The 13074-nt window shown below is 40.0% G+C and overlaps 1 protein-coding gene across 3 annotated transcripts in view; it reads left to right on the top strand.

The window, feature by feature from the left end:
- Positions 1-12635, top strand: part of LOC101742158 (probable tubulin polyglutamylase TTLL2) — a 33015-nt gene extending 20380 nt beyond the window's left edge. For 2 of the 3 annotated variants that reach the window (XM_062675011.1, XM_021348214.3), the window contains exons 9-14: positions 43-248; positions 797-948; positions 2464-2602; positions 7205-7282; positions 9249-9443; positions 12344-12635. In XM_062675011.1, the coding sequence (XP_062530995.1) occupies positions 43-248; positions 797-948; positions 2464-2602; positions 7205-7282; positions 9249-9443; positions 12344-12535 (962 nt within the window). In that variant the 3' untranslated portion in view covers positions 12536-12635. The remainder of the gene's footprint in view (positions 1-42; positions 249-796; positions 949-2463; positions 2603-7204; positions 7283-9248; positions 9444-12343) is intronic. The other variant, XM_062675012.1, reaches the window with a different exon arrangement.
- The last annotated feature ends 439 nt before the right edge of the window (positions 12636-13074 follow it).

Genomic DNA, 13074 nt, shown 5'->3' with positions numbered 1-13074 from the left:
GATTGTCTGACTTTCGAATTATAAAGTAAAATTCCATTTCAGGTTGTAAATGGACATTAAAGCAAGTACGAAGAGCATTAATAGGACGATGGGGTGCCGCAGAATGGTTGGTTTGGCAGAGGATACGAGCGCTGGTGACCCTCACGCTATTAGCGCAGGCGGCTGGTACTCCTCCAGCTAGGAACTGCTTCGAGTTCTATGGATTCGATGTCCTGCTTGACGACAGCTTGAAGCCTTGGCTCTTGGAGGTATTTTTTTTTATTGCTTAGATGGGTGGACGAGCTCATAGCCCACCTGATATTAAGTGGTTACTGGAGCCCATAGATATCTACAACGTAAATGCGTCACACACATTGAGATATAAGTTCTAAGGTCTGAAGTATAGTTACAACGGCTGCCCCAATCTTCAAACCGAAACGCATTACTGTTTCACGGCAGAAATAGGCGGGGCGGTGGTACCTACCCGCGCGGACTCATAAGAGGTCCTACCACCAGTAATTACAGAAAATATAATTTAAAGTTATTAGAGATTTTGTTATATATTGTAGCAAGAGACTTTTATTTCATTAGCTTATATGGGCAGAAGTGCATACTGCCCAACTGGTTTTTACGCAATAACTACAGTACGTCGACATAAAGCATATAAATGAAATTTAATGGAGTCATCAATTGTATTGGTATGAAGCTTAGGTAATACCTATTTACTATAAGTTAGACAGCCGAACCGCTACCCAATGTTGAGGACTCCACTCAAAATTTCTTACCAAGAATCACGGCTGTTTTTTATGTATTTTAGGTCAATCTTTCACCCGCACTCGGTACCAACTGTGAAGCAGATATAATCGTGAAACAGCCGATGTTACACGAACTGTTTGATCTTCTTGGTTTGCCCATGAAACACACTGGCTTATCGCAATTACAAGGTCCACCTAATACCCAAGTTACAAGGTATGAATGTATAAACAAGTTGATATGATACCTCTCCGAAGTTAAGATGGCATTAAAAACATAAAAAAAGTAAAGAACAAAAAATAATTATCTTATATCATTACTTTAGGTGGCATTAAATAAAAATAAAAAAGGTGCACGTGCAACTTGGTGCACGTGAAAGAAATGAAACTTATTTTGCGGTGTGTAGTATTGTGGTTCGCTTAATTTTTCACCCTTAAATCAAATTTCTGTTGTAATAAGAAATACTGTGTATAAGAGAAACGACCTGGCTCGCTTTGTCCTTAACCTCTCTCCACGGTCGAGTGGTTCGCGAGACGCTCTGTATAATATCTCACTCTCGCTGTTCCTAAATTGTATCTTTTCCCTCTAGCCGTAACGAATCTGTCGCGAGTCAAATTATACCCTCAACGTGCCTAAAGAAGTTTCAATTCAAAAAGTTCTAAGGTTGCCTGCATTTATAGACTTTTTTGTCTCTAGTTACCGCTTAATGCGTTGTGAGCTTTTTTAATGGCGGATAACTTGTACCCAGTAATCAATCAAGAATTTCTTAGCTCATCTAGGAAGATCATAACCAAACCAGCCCAACGGTGACACACTATTGCTATCAGATAACATGATCACGATGATAAACTATTCTAAACGGGTGAACATGAAAATAAAAAAAATTGATTTTGTCATAAGTGCACGTTCAAAGTAATACGGTATTAGGGTCGTTTTCACATTTGGGGCCAAAAGCGAGTTATTTGATTTAATTCTCATAACCTTAATGTTACCGTAATAATAAAATTATAAGGACAGTAAATTTGTTGCCATGACAACAGGCACGTCCTATAACTACATTTTCGTAAGCACTGCTAAATTTGAAGTTATACATTAAAAACTACCCCAAATCTCATTCGTATCACTGGTTCGAAATTCAAATTCTAACTTGTTTGCTATTTTTACAGTAATGCGTGTTGGAATTCGGCAATTTTATTTAATCAGTATATAATACAATAAATAATAAAGGAACACTAAATGGATATTAGAACATTATTAAAAACAAAAGTTCCTATTTAAATTGTCATCCGTGTTGGCGTTATCAAATGCGTAAAATGAAAAATAAAAATGAATATTATATAATATTATCAATAAATGAGTGATTGACCTGATTGTGATGAAGCATTTTTTATTCTGAGCATGCCTAAATACAAAAAAAAGTGGAAAATTAGAGAAAGTTTGAATTCATGAAATCGTGACTTTTTGGCCGTAAAATTGAAAACGACCCATTATGTGAATGGCGAAAGAAGCCAGTGTGCTTAGTGCGAGTTTTTTACCGTTCTCGATAGCGTAAAAGTTATTTCATATTTGTATGGAATGGGATCGTTTGCCTACATTTGCCGCTAGGGGCGCTGTTCCAACTGCATACTAAAATTGGGCTAACCTTTACGCTATCGAGAAAGTTAAAAAAGACGCACTAAGCACACATATCTATATTTCTAATAATACTTCTTGTATGGGTTTAAAAATCAGTTGTAGTTCAGAGGACGAGAGCGGTACATCAAAGCCTGTTCGGACAGGAGGCGCGCGGCGTGGACTCCGATGGAGACGACGCAGGACTTTACCTGTACATTGCGTTAACTTACAAGCCCCGACAAATGAAAAGCTAACGGTATGTTTAATTTATCTCTATATATAAAAATGAGTTGCTGTTCGTTAGTCTCGCTAAAACTCGAGAACGGCTGGAGCGATTTGGCTAATTTTGGTCTTGAAATATTTGTGGAAGTCCAGAGAAGGTTTATAAGGTAGATAAATAAGAAAATGCTCGGAGTTAAATAAAAATAACAAGTTTGTTTTTCCTTTGATTTGTCTCCCCCGTCGGACGGATTCCTTTTGTTTGTTTATTTTATAAGTTTTTTTTTATACAAAAGTTTGGGTCTTTTGTTTATCGATTGAGGCACTACGAAGTTAGCCGGGTCAGCTAGTACTTAATATTTTATTATTGGTATCAAGGTACGTAGTATTAGTATGGGTAGGTATCACCGTTTTTCGACCAGACAGATGTGTTTTCCGTTTTATGGGGTCAACTGTAGATGTCCAATTGAAAGCCTAAGCCCATGTCTCAAGGTGGGTAGCGGTGTTTGCGCTTTGATGTCTTCGGACTCCGGTAACGACTTAACATTAAATTAAATTAAATATTAATTTTATCGTTAGTCGTGATATAAAGTCAGTGACACATTTTGAGCAATATCAAAAATAGCCAAAACATAATGTAAATTCTCGGCTCGTTTTAAATCTAGCAACAACTCTAGTAGAGTGCAACGAACTATTTGTTGCCTGAGGCGGCAGATGACAAGCATCACCGAAATGTCAAATTCGCAAATAAATTGAATACTATTTAATTAAATAATAAATTTAAATTTATTTTCGAATTTCAATATAGAATATTGAATTTGAATATTCGCTTGAAAGCGAAATATGAAATAATCAACGACGTTATAATAAACGGTAACTTTGTTGATGTATTTTGAAGAAGTAGTATGTAGTTGAATATTTCTTTCCTATGAAGTTATTCCACTGCAGGGTTGGTCCTTGCTTAATTTTTGCGTCCTTCATAGACAGCATAAGCGGTACTTAATTTAATTTAAAACTAGTGAAAGTTTTTTGTAATTTACAATCATTTTTAAACAGAAATGCGTATTAAGTAGAATAAAGCCCCTATCCGTAACGATAGGATTTTTTAACGCTTACGGTCTCGCAAATCAGCGTGATCAGGTTTCTGACTTTTTGCGTGACCATCAAATTGATATCTTTTTAGTGCAGGAGACCCTACTTAAGCCCGCGCGCCGTGACCCTAAAATCGCGAACTATAACATGGTCAGGAACGACAGGCTCTCTGCTCGTGGTGGTGGTACCGTCATTTACTATAGAAGAGCCCTGCATTGCGTCCCACTCGATCCTCCCGCGCTCGCTAATATCGAAGCATCAGTGTGCCGAATCTCACTGACGGGACACGCGCCGATCGTTATCGCGTCCGTTTATCTTCCACCGGATAAGATCGTTCTAAGCAGTGATATCGAGGCGCTGCTCGGCATGGGGAGCTCTGTCATTCTGGCGGGCGACCTAAATTGTAAACACATTAGGTGGAACTCACACACCACAACCCCGAATGGCAGGCGGCTTGACGCGTTAGTCGATAATCTCGCCTTCGATATCGTCGCTCCGCTAATCCCGACTCACTACCCGCTAAATATCGCGCATCGCCCGGATATACTCGACATAGCGTTATTAAAAAACGTAACTCTGCGCTTACACTCGATCGAAGTAGTTTCAGAGTTAGATTCAGACCACCGTCCCGTCGTTATGAAGCTCGGTCGCGCTCCCGATTCCGTTCCCGTCACGAGGACTGTGGTGGATTGGCACACGCTGGGCATCAGCCTGGCTGAATCTGATCCACCATCGCTACCGTTTAGCCCGGACTCTACCCCGTCTCCTCAGGATACCGCTGAAGCCATAGACATCTTAACGTCACACATCACCTCGACATTAGATAGGTCATCGAAACAAGTTGTAGCGGAGGACTTCCTTCACCGCTTCAAATTGTCCGACGATATTAGGGAACTCCTTAGAGCTAAGAACGCCTCGATACGCGCCTACGACAGGTATCCTACCGCGGAAAATCGTATTCGAATGCGTGCCCTACAACGCGACGTAAAGTCTCGCATCGCCGAAGTCCGAGATCCCAGATGGTCTGATTTCTTAGAAGGACTCGCGCCCTCCCAAAGGTCTTACTACCGCTTAGCTCGTACTCTCAAATCGGATACGGTAGTAACTATGCCCCCCCTCGTAGGCCCCTCAGGCCGACTCACGGCGTTCGATGATGACGAAAAAGCAGAGCTGCTGGCCGATACATTGCAAACCCAGTGCACGCCCAGCACTCAATCCGTAGACCCTGTGCATGTAGAATTAGTAGACAGTGAGGTAGAACGCAGAGCCTCCTTGCCACCCTCTGATGTGTTACCACCCGTCACCCCGATGGAAGTTAAAGACTTGATCAAAGACCTACGTCCTCGCAAGGCTCCCGGTTCCGACGGTATATCCAACCGCGTTATTAAACTTCTACCCGTCCAACTCATCGTGATGTTGGCATCTATTTTCAATGCCGCTATGGCAAACTGTATCTTTCCCGCGGTGTGGAAAGAAGCGGACGTTATCGGCATACATAAACCCGGTAAACCAAAAAATCATCCGACGAGCTACCGCCCGATTAGCCTCCTCATGTCTCTAGGCAAACTGTATGAGCGTCTGCTCTACAAACGCCTCAGAGACTTCGTCTCATCCAAGGGCATTCTCATCGATGAACAATTCGGATTCCGTACAAATCACTCATGCGTTCAACAGGTGCACCGCCTCACGGAGCACATTCTTGTGGGGCTTAATCGACCAAAACCGTTATACACGGGAGCTCTCTTCTTCGACGTCGCAAAAGCGTTCGACAAAGTCTGGCACAACGGTTTGATTTTCAAACTATTCAACATGGGTGTGCCGGATAGTCTCGTGCTCATCATACGGGACTTCTTGTCGAACCGCTCTTTTCGATATCGAGTCGAGGGAACCCGCTCCTCCCCACGACCTCTCACAGCTGGAGTCCCGCAAGGCTCTGTCCTCTCACCCCTCCTATTTAGCTTATTCGTTAATGATGTTCCCCGGTCGCCGCCGACCCATTTAGCTTTATTCGCCGACGACACGACTGTTTACTATTCCAGTAGAAACAAGTCCCTAATCGCGAAGAAGCTTCAGAGCGCAGCCCTAGCCCTAGGACAGTGGTTCCGAAAATGGCGCATAGACATCAACCCAGCGAAAAGTACTGCGGTGCTCTTTCAGAGGGGAAGCTCCACACGGATTTCCTCCCGTATTAGGAGGAGGAATCTCACACCCCCGATTACTCTCTTTAGTCAATCCATACCCTGGGCCAGGAAGGTCAAGTACCTGGGCGTTACCCTGGATGCATCGATGACATTCCGCCCGCATATAAAATCAGTCCGTGACCGTGCCGCGTTTATTCTCGGTAGACTCTACCCCATGATCTGTAAGCGGAGTAAAATGTCCCTTCGGAACAAGGTGACACTTTACAAAACTTGCATAAGGCCCGTCATGACTTACGCGAGTGTGGTGTTCGCTCACGCGGCCCGCACGCACATAGACACCCTTCAATCTCTACAATCCCGCTTTTGCAGGTTAGCCGTCGGAGCTCCGTGGTTCGTGAGGAACGTTGACCTACACGACGACCTGGGCCTCGAATCTATACAGAAATACATGAAGTCAGCGTCGGAACGGTACTTCGATAAGGCTATGCGTCATGATAATCGCCTTATCGTAGCCGCCGCTGACTACTCCCCGAATCCTGATCATGCAGGAGCCAGTCACCGTCGACGCCCTAGACACGTCCTTACGGATCCATCAGATCCAATAACCTTCGCACTAGAGGCCTTCAGCTCTAGGAGCAGGCTTAGGGACCTCGGTAACCGTACTCGTCGAACTCGACAAAGAGTTCGCCGTGCAACCTAACCCATGAATCAGCTCGCTGAGTTTCTCGCCGGATCTTCTCAGCGGGTCGCGATTCCGATCCGGTAGTAGATTCATTCGCGAAGCAGCTGCTCTTGAGCTGTTAGGTCTCCTTCGGAGGCGCTCGGGTAGCTGTTAGCAAATCCCACCCCTCCTGGCTGAGCCTTTGCTCGCCCACCTGTCCTGGTGAAACTGGAAAGGCCTCCGGGCCACCAGTAATCCTTCAATCATAAAAAAAAAAAAAAAAAAAAAAGAAATGCGTATTATGTAAATGTAAAAATATCGAACAAAGACAATTACTATGTTCGACATAAGCTTAAAATATAATATTGAAGTTTAGATTTTGTCACTATCCATAACGCAAAAGATATGAAATATAAAATTCTCGAGCAAGGAACAAATTAGTCTTATGCCTGTCCTGAATCCTAAAGGCTTTAATTTTTAATTCCAGTACACATGATCGTTGAATGTTTTTGACTTCTCTAATTTGTGTATCTTCGATTTATTCTTACTAATGCTTAAAGCGTCAGAGATTTTAAAGTAAGGGTTCTGATCGTAATTAATAGCCATAAGGATTACTTTGGTAATTGCGTTCGAAATATTGATCAAAATATCTTTATCTGTATTTTATGCGAGTATTAAGTTAGTCGTTTAAAACATTAAAGTTTCTAATTGGTGTTTTATATTCCATATTCAAACTTCTTTACAGGATACGCCTGGAGATGGAACCGTTGGAAGACAATTTAAAATATCATCCGATATTTCCACAGATAGCACTGACTTACAGGTATTTTCCAAAAAAAAATCAAGGCTGTCGGTTCTTTAATTAAAACACGCACGTCATTGCTTACTAATATAATTTCAACATTTACGTCAATAATTACAATTTAAAATTTTAGTTATAAAAACTGAAAGAGTCTTTGTTGGCATACGAAGTGTAGGCAGAGTTCTGTAGAAAAAGTAAATCATTTTTGTTTTAAGTGGCGGTAACAGAGAATAACTTATTTCTCAAAAACTTGTTAAGACTCCGTTTGAAATCAACTTTAGCTGAGGTTTTTGTTTAAATCATGAGAATATTATCATCTTTTTACATAATGTACTATGTATAATTGGGGTCTCCTTTTGAGTAAAAATTACATTTTGGTTGAGGGATGGTGCTGTCCCATATCCAAATTTCATCTTTTTTTAAGAGATCTATTATATAATTATATATTATATATCGGACATATAAACTGAAAAAAAAAACTATACGTAATGTAGAGAAAAAAGTGCATTATTTGTAAATTACCAGATATTTCACCTAACGGAACCTGTACCTGTTTATCGTTTTTAGCACTTATCTAAAGATATCTTATACGCTAATGTAATCCTTATTAAGACGAACGTAATGCAAATTTTATACATTGTTGTGCGGTTTTGAAATTACCCACTTTTCGAAATGAAGTTACTAGTATGTAGTACATAATCTACAAGCTATAACAGACAAACTTAAATGACGAGATCATTATTTCGATTTTTTAAATTAGGTTACGGATACCTAAAATTGTCGTTTAGTGGATTTTCGTACAGAGCGGAATATTATTTATAGTAATCAAATAATGCGTCATAGAACTTGTTTGACTTAAATTTATTCAGAGTCAGGTGTTGTGACGACCTCACGAAATTGTAACATCATCGTGATTAATTCTTTTTATATTGGTGTTTATTTCAATTTACATGTTAGTTTATTTGCATATTTAAATATATATAGGAGCTATTAATAGGTAACCTAGGTTTTTTTTATGGTAAATAAACGATAAACATGAATGAAAAATCACTTAACGAGTCTGTCTGTCCATTAAACACTTGATATGGCTAAAATTACTAATTATGATTTTATTGAAATCAAAGCGAGCGATAAAATTCCGAACGCTTGGTTTTTTTTTTTACAATTTGAAGGTACCTACATTTTTATTGCATAGTTGTGTGGAGGAGTACACGGCTTCTCTTCTGTGAAGTATTTGCTGAAGCCCATACAACAGTGACTGACCCACTTTCAAACATGAGGTCTAAATCTCAATTTTTTTATTGCTTATGTGGTGTTGCCGGTGGTTACCGGAGCCCATAGACATCTACAACGTACATGCCGCCACTCATCTTGAGATATAAGTTCTAAAGGTCTCAGTATAGTTACAATGGCTGCCCTACCCTTCAAGCCGAAAGACATAACTGCTTCACCCAGAAACAGGCAAGGTGGTGGTACCTACCCGTGCGGACTCACAAGACGTGAAATATATGCGTTAAGTATGTGTATCTCATTAGAGAAATTTGTACCACTTTGTAGGATTTGAATACTGGATAGTATAATATAGTAAAATAGGCGGATCACTCGTAAAAAGTAGATCGGGTGTCTTGTCCTTTAGGCCACGACGACTTCCTATTTAGAGATCACCGATGTTCGCTCAGAGATCGACCATTATCCCTGACACCGTGAGATTTTGATTCATTTTATGTACTGCACTGTCTGTTTTGACATGTTCCTGTTTTTTTAAAAATAAATAACTCAGTCAGTAGCTACTAAACAAACAAAAAAGAAAATCGTTTAACAAACTCTTTTGTTTTTGTCTATTTATATATAGATTTAATTTTATAGACCTTTAGATTTCTTGTTGATTTAAACTGTTTAATAAACAATCAAACTCTAGTGATAGAGATCTCTAAGATTCAAGACGTATTTTTTTTCATTTCATAATCAAATATCTGAGCTTTCACAGTCAACTTCGAGTATGGCCACACAATCGGCGGATAATGCAGACGAAACGTGGCGCGGTGGGTACGCGACGGTTGCGACGCGAAGGAAGATAATGAACGCTTGCAGCTGGGGTAATGGCGTGCGGTGGGATCGAGCTGTGGGGAGAGTGGGTCAATGGGTGCGAATATATCCGCATTTACTACCTAATGAAGACCAAGTAAGAAAAATAATCTGTAATTCTTAGTATAGTTTGAAGCATTTGTGACCTTCTTGATACGAACTATGCTTACATGCTATACAGCTAAAAGTAGTTATTATGAAAACTTTTATAGAAATGAAAAAAAAAGTGTTTTTTTAATTGAAGATCCAGATTCATGTATGTATTTGTTACACTGTAAGATATAGTATGTTACATAAAAAAAAACTGTTGGTAGGGCGTTTTGTGAGTCCACACGGGTAGGTACTCCCACCGTGCCTGTTTTTGCTGTGAAGCAGTAATGCGTTTAGATTTGAAGTGTGGGACAGTCGTTATACGAATATATAAGAACTAAGACTTAGTATGCTTAGTAGTTAGTACTCATGTCTCATGGTCCTCATATCATAGCAATAAATAAAATAATCTACGTGTGTTAGATTTTGTCCCCAAAATTGTTAAAATATATTATATTTGTAATAATAATTTGCAATTAAGCGTACTGTTGTCTTAAGTCAGACGTCTATGAATTATACCGGGTGTGGTGCAGATATAATTACATTTTTTGTTTTTAAAATTATATATTTATGCATCCTTTATCAGTTATTTTAAATGATCTACATTTTACTAGGAAATAGGCGTTCGCTAGCTATTTTAGCTTATAGATTTTTTTTATTGCTTTATTGCTTAGACGGATGGACGAGCTCACAGCCCACCTGATGTTAAGTGGTTACTGGAGCCCATAGACATCTACAACGTAAACGCGCCACCCACCTTGAGATATAAGTTCTAAGGTCTCAGTATCCTGCGATACTGGCGCCATCTAGGCGGGCTTCGGACAGTCTGCCGACCGAGAGGGCTGGTGGTCGTGGCGCCGACGACCGCCAGTCCGGCGTCCCGAGGGGGAGGGTGATGGGAGAGATGTGCTCCGCACTAAACGCTTCACTTTCCCCCCTTTGCCTTGTCATGAGTTCTGTCTCATGCGAGGTTTGGACGTTGGTTGTTGAGCGACAGGAGGTTTTAGTCAGTTCGACTCTGACATACCCCGCCCAGTATCCCCAGAAAAGGGCGGAAGTCCGGCGATTTCCTCCTGACCAAAAAAAAAAAAAGGTCTCAGTATAGTTACAACGGCTACCCCACCCTTCGAACCGAAACGCGTTACTGCTTCACGGCGGAAATAGGCGGAGTGGTGGGTACCTACCCGTGCGGACTTCCAAGAGGTCCTACCACCAGTGATTACGCAAATTATAATTTTGCGGGTTTGATTTTTATTACACGATGTTATTTCTTCACCGTGGAAGTCAATCGTGAACATTTGTCGAGTACGTATTTCATTAGAAAAATTGGTACCCGCCTGCGGGATTCGAACACCGGTGCATCGCTACATACGAATGCACCGGACGTTTTATCCTTTAGGCCACGACGACTAAACATAACAATAACAGTAATCGAGGAAACTTCATCTCTATTACCAGATTTCTCTAATCCTATCTGCTATTAGATTTTCCTTGCTAGTTTTCAATCTCGTGGAATAAGATATGTGTTAATTCACCATATTTCCATGTTACAACAACGTTTAACAAGAATGTTATAAGGCGTAACCTTAACTTATTTTACGGTATAATAGCCGGCAAACTTCTTGAGCATTTGTTGACGTAGTGGGGGTAAGTTCGCGCATGGTACACTCACGTGCAAAAACGTAACTTACTCTGCGTCATAATGCTATTAAATTATTAAAATCAACATATGTATTTATTTATATATTTATTAGAAAATCAACAAAAAATATAGGTTAATGATTGTAATAATTTAATCTTGGGGTAAAATAGATATTCCTTCTATTAAGTCAAAACTAGAGCTGTTGCCAGGTCTTGGTTCAGTTGAAGCGAAGCTGGTATTTGTAATTTTTTTTTCGTTATCATAATCTTGACCATCATCATCATCACTGTTTTCATCACCCGAGTCGCTATCATCGTGCTTAGTCGACATAGGGCGCATCGGTGTAGTTTACAACTCTGTCGATTCGGTCTATAATTAATTATTTTTTGAAGATATTCGATTCGTAGTAATCGAATGTTACTTTTTTCAAATTCCAGCTTCCGATTATTATCTGTTCTTTTTTTCCATCTGAAGCCTAGCTCTTTCATAATACGTCGTAAGCTTCATTCCGAGCCATTAAAATTTATATCTTCTTTAAATTTTTCGAAGCCTTTCCACGGTACGGAGTTTCGCTGCTTGTTATGTAGTTATTATGATTACATCTTTTTATTACAGATTGAACGAAACTATCCATTCTGGTAACTTTCTTCTTCCCTGATCTTTTCTTACCCGGAGTCCGAAACACGGCGAGCAAGCTAGAGCCTTTAGCTTCCTTAATAATGCACCTAACAGTACTCACTGATGGTTTTGTTACTTCCGAAGTCTATTTTAATTTTTCCATATCATTCTTCCCCTGTTTTATAATGAAGCAATATACGTCGTACACAATTTTTCTACCCTTTCTTTTGAATACTACACCAGTTTGTCGCGGCATAGTGTATGTTTTATAAAAAATCAACAAACACTCAACAAATAGCAATGGCAACAATGTCCACAAGTAATTATAACAAATAGCTTAACGATTAATAACGATAGACTTTCCACTGTACGCAAGCGTATTTTTGGGAGCAAGCGGAATGAGGGCGCGGTGCGGGGCGCAAGGTTCGACTGATCTACCAATAAAGCACTCGATACGATTTCCCCTGCCGTCGCGCCTCACCCTCACCACCAAAGTGATCTAAAATTCGGTTCTGCGCAGTCAAGGTCATTTGCTCAAGAAGTTTGCCGGTTACTATAGCAGTAGTGTTTTTGCTTCGAGGACGAACATTCGATTAAACAGCATTGGTACCAATAATAACATGGACTTATAGATTAAATTTGGACAGGTCCCGATGGAGGATGCCCGTGAAAGTGTCGCGCACGTTTCCAAATTCATTCGGGCAGCGCGTGAAGTGAGTCGTGATAGCGGAGGCGATGCTGCTATCCGCGATTCAGCGCGCGACTCTGTTTTCGAGGCCGCACTCCGAAGGAAGCTACAGTATGGCGCGCATTTTGAAGTGTGGCATCCGCCATTTTGATGCGATTAATGTTTTAAGATAAAAATAATGTATGTATAATAATTTAATGTTTACGGTACACAGATAATTGTTATGTGTTAATAAATGCTTGCTCAAATCATACGTTTTTTTACTGATTATTATTTTGTAGCATATTTTTTGTGAACTTGTTCCAATATCACGCTACAACAAGCTTACCTGAAAATTGACCTTTAAATTTTACATTTGTCTCGAAATGTTCTCCTGTGTTACGTACACTAAGCATATTTACCATAAAAGAATAAGTGCACATTGCCCATCAAGTATCGGAACCCTAATAATATATTTCACAGTGGGACTGATACAACGAGTTGACTAATATATACATAGCTTTGTATAAGCGCATTTTAATTTCTTACTCGCGCTGTAGATTTCGTTGAGCGTGTTCCACGTATGATATTTCCCGACTCTGCTGCGTAAGGTCAGATATTCTATATATTTGCAACTTTACAAATTATGTTCAGTGCATAAGATGCAAACGTTTTAGGATAAGATTTATTACAATAATTCATTTAAAATTA

Source organism: Bombyx mori, chromosome 22 (genome assembly GCF_030269925.1).
Source record: "Bombyx mori chromosome 22, ASM3026992v2".
Lineage (NCBI taxonomy): Eukaryota > Metazoa > Arthropoda > Insecta > Lepidoptera > Bombycidae > Bombyx > Bombyx mori.
This window is presented reverse-complemented; position numbering and strand designations above follow the sequence as displayed.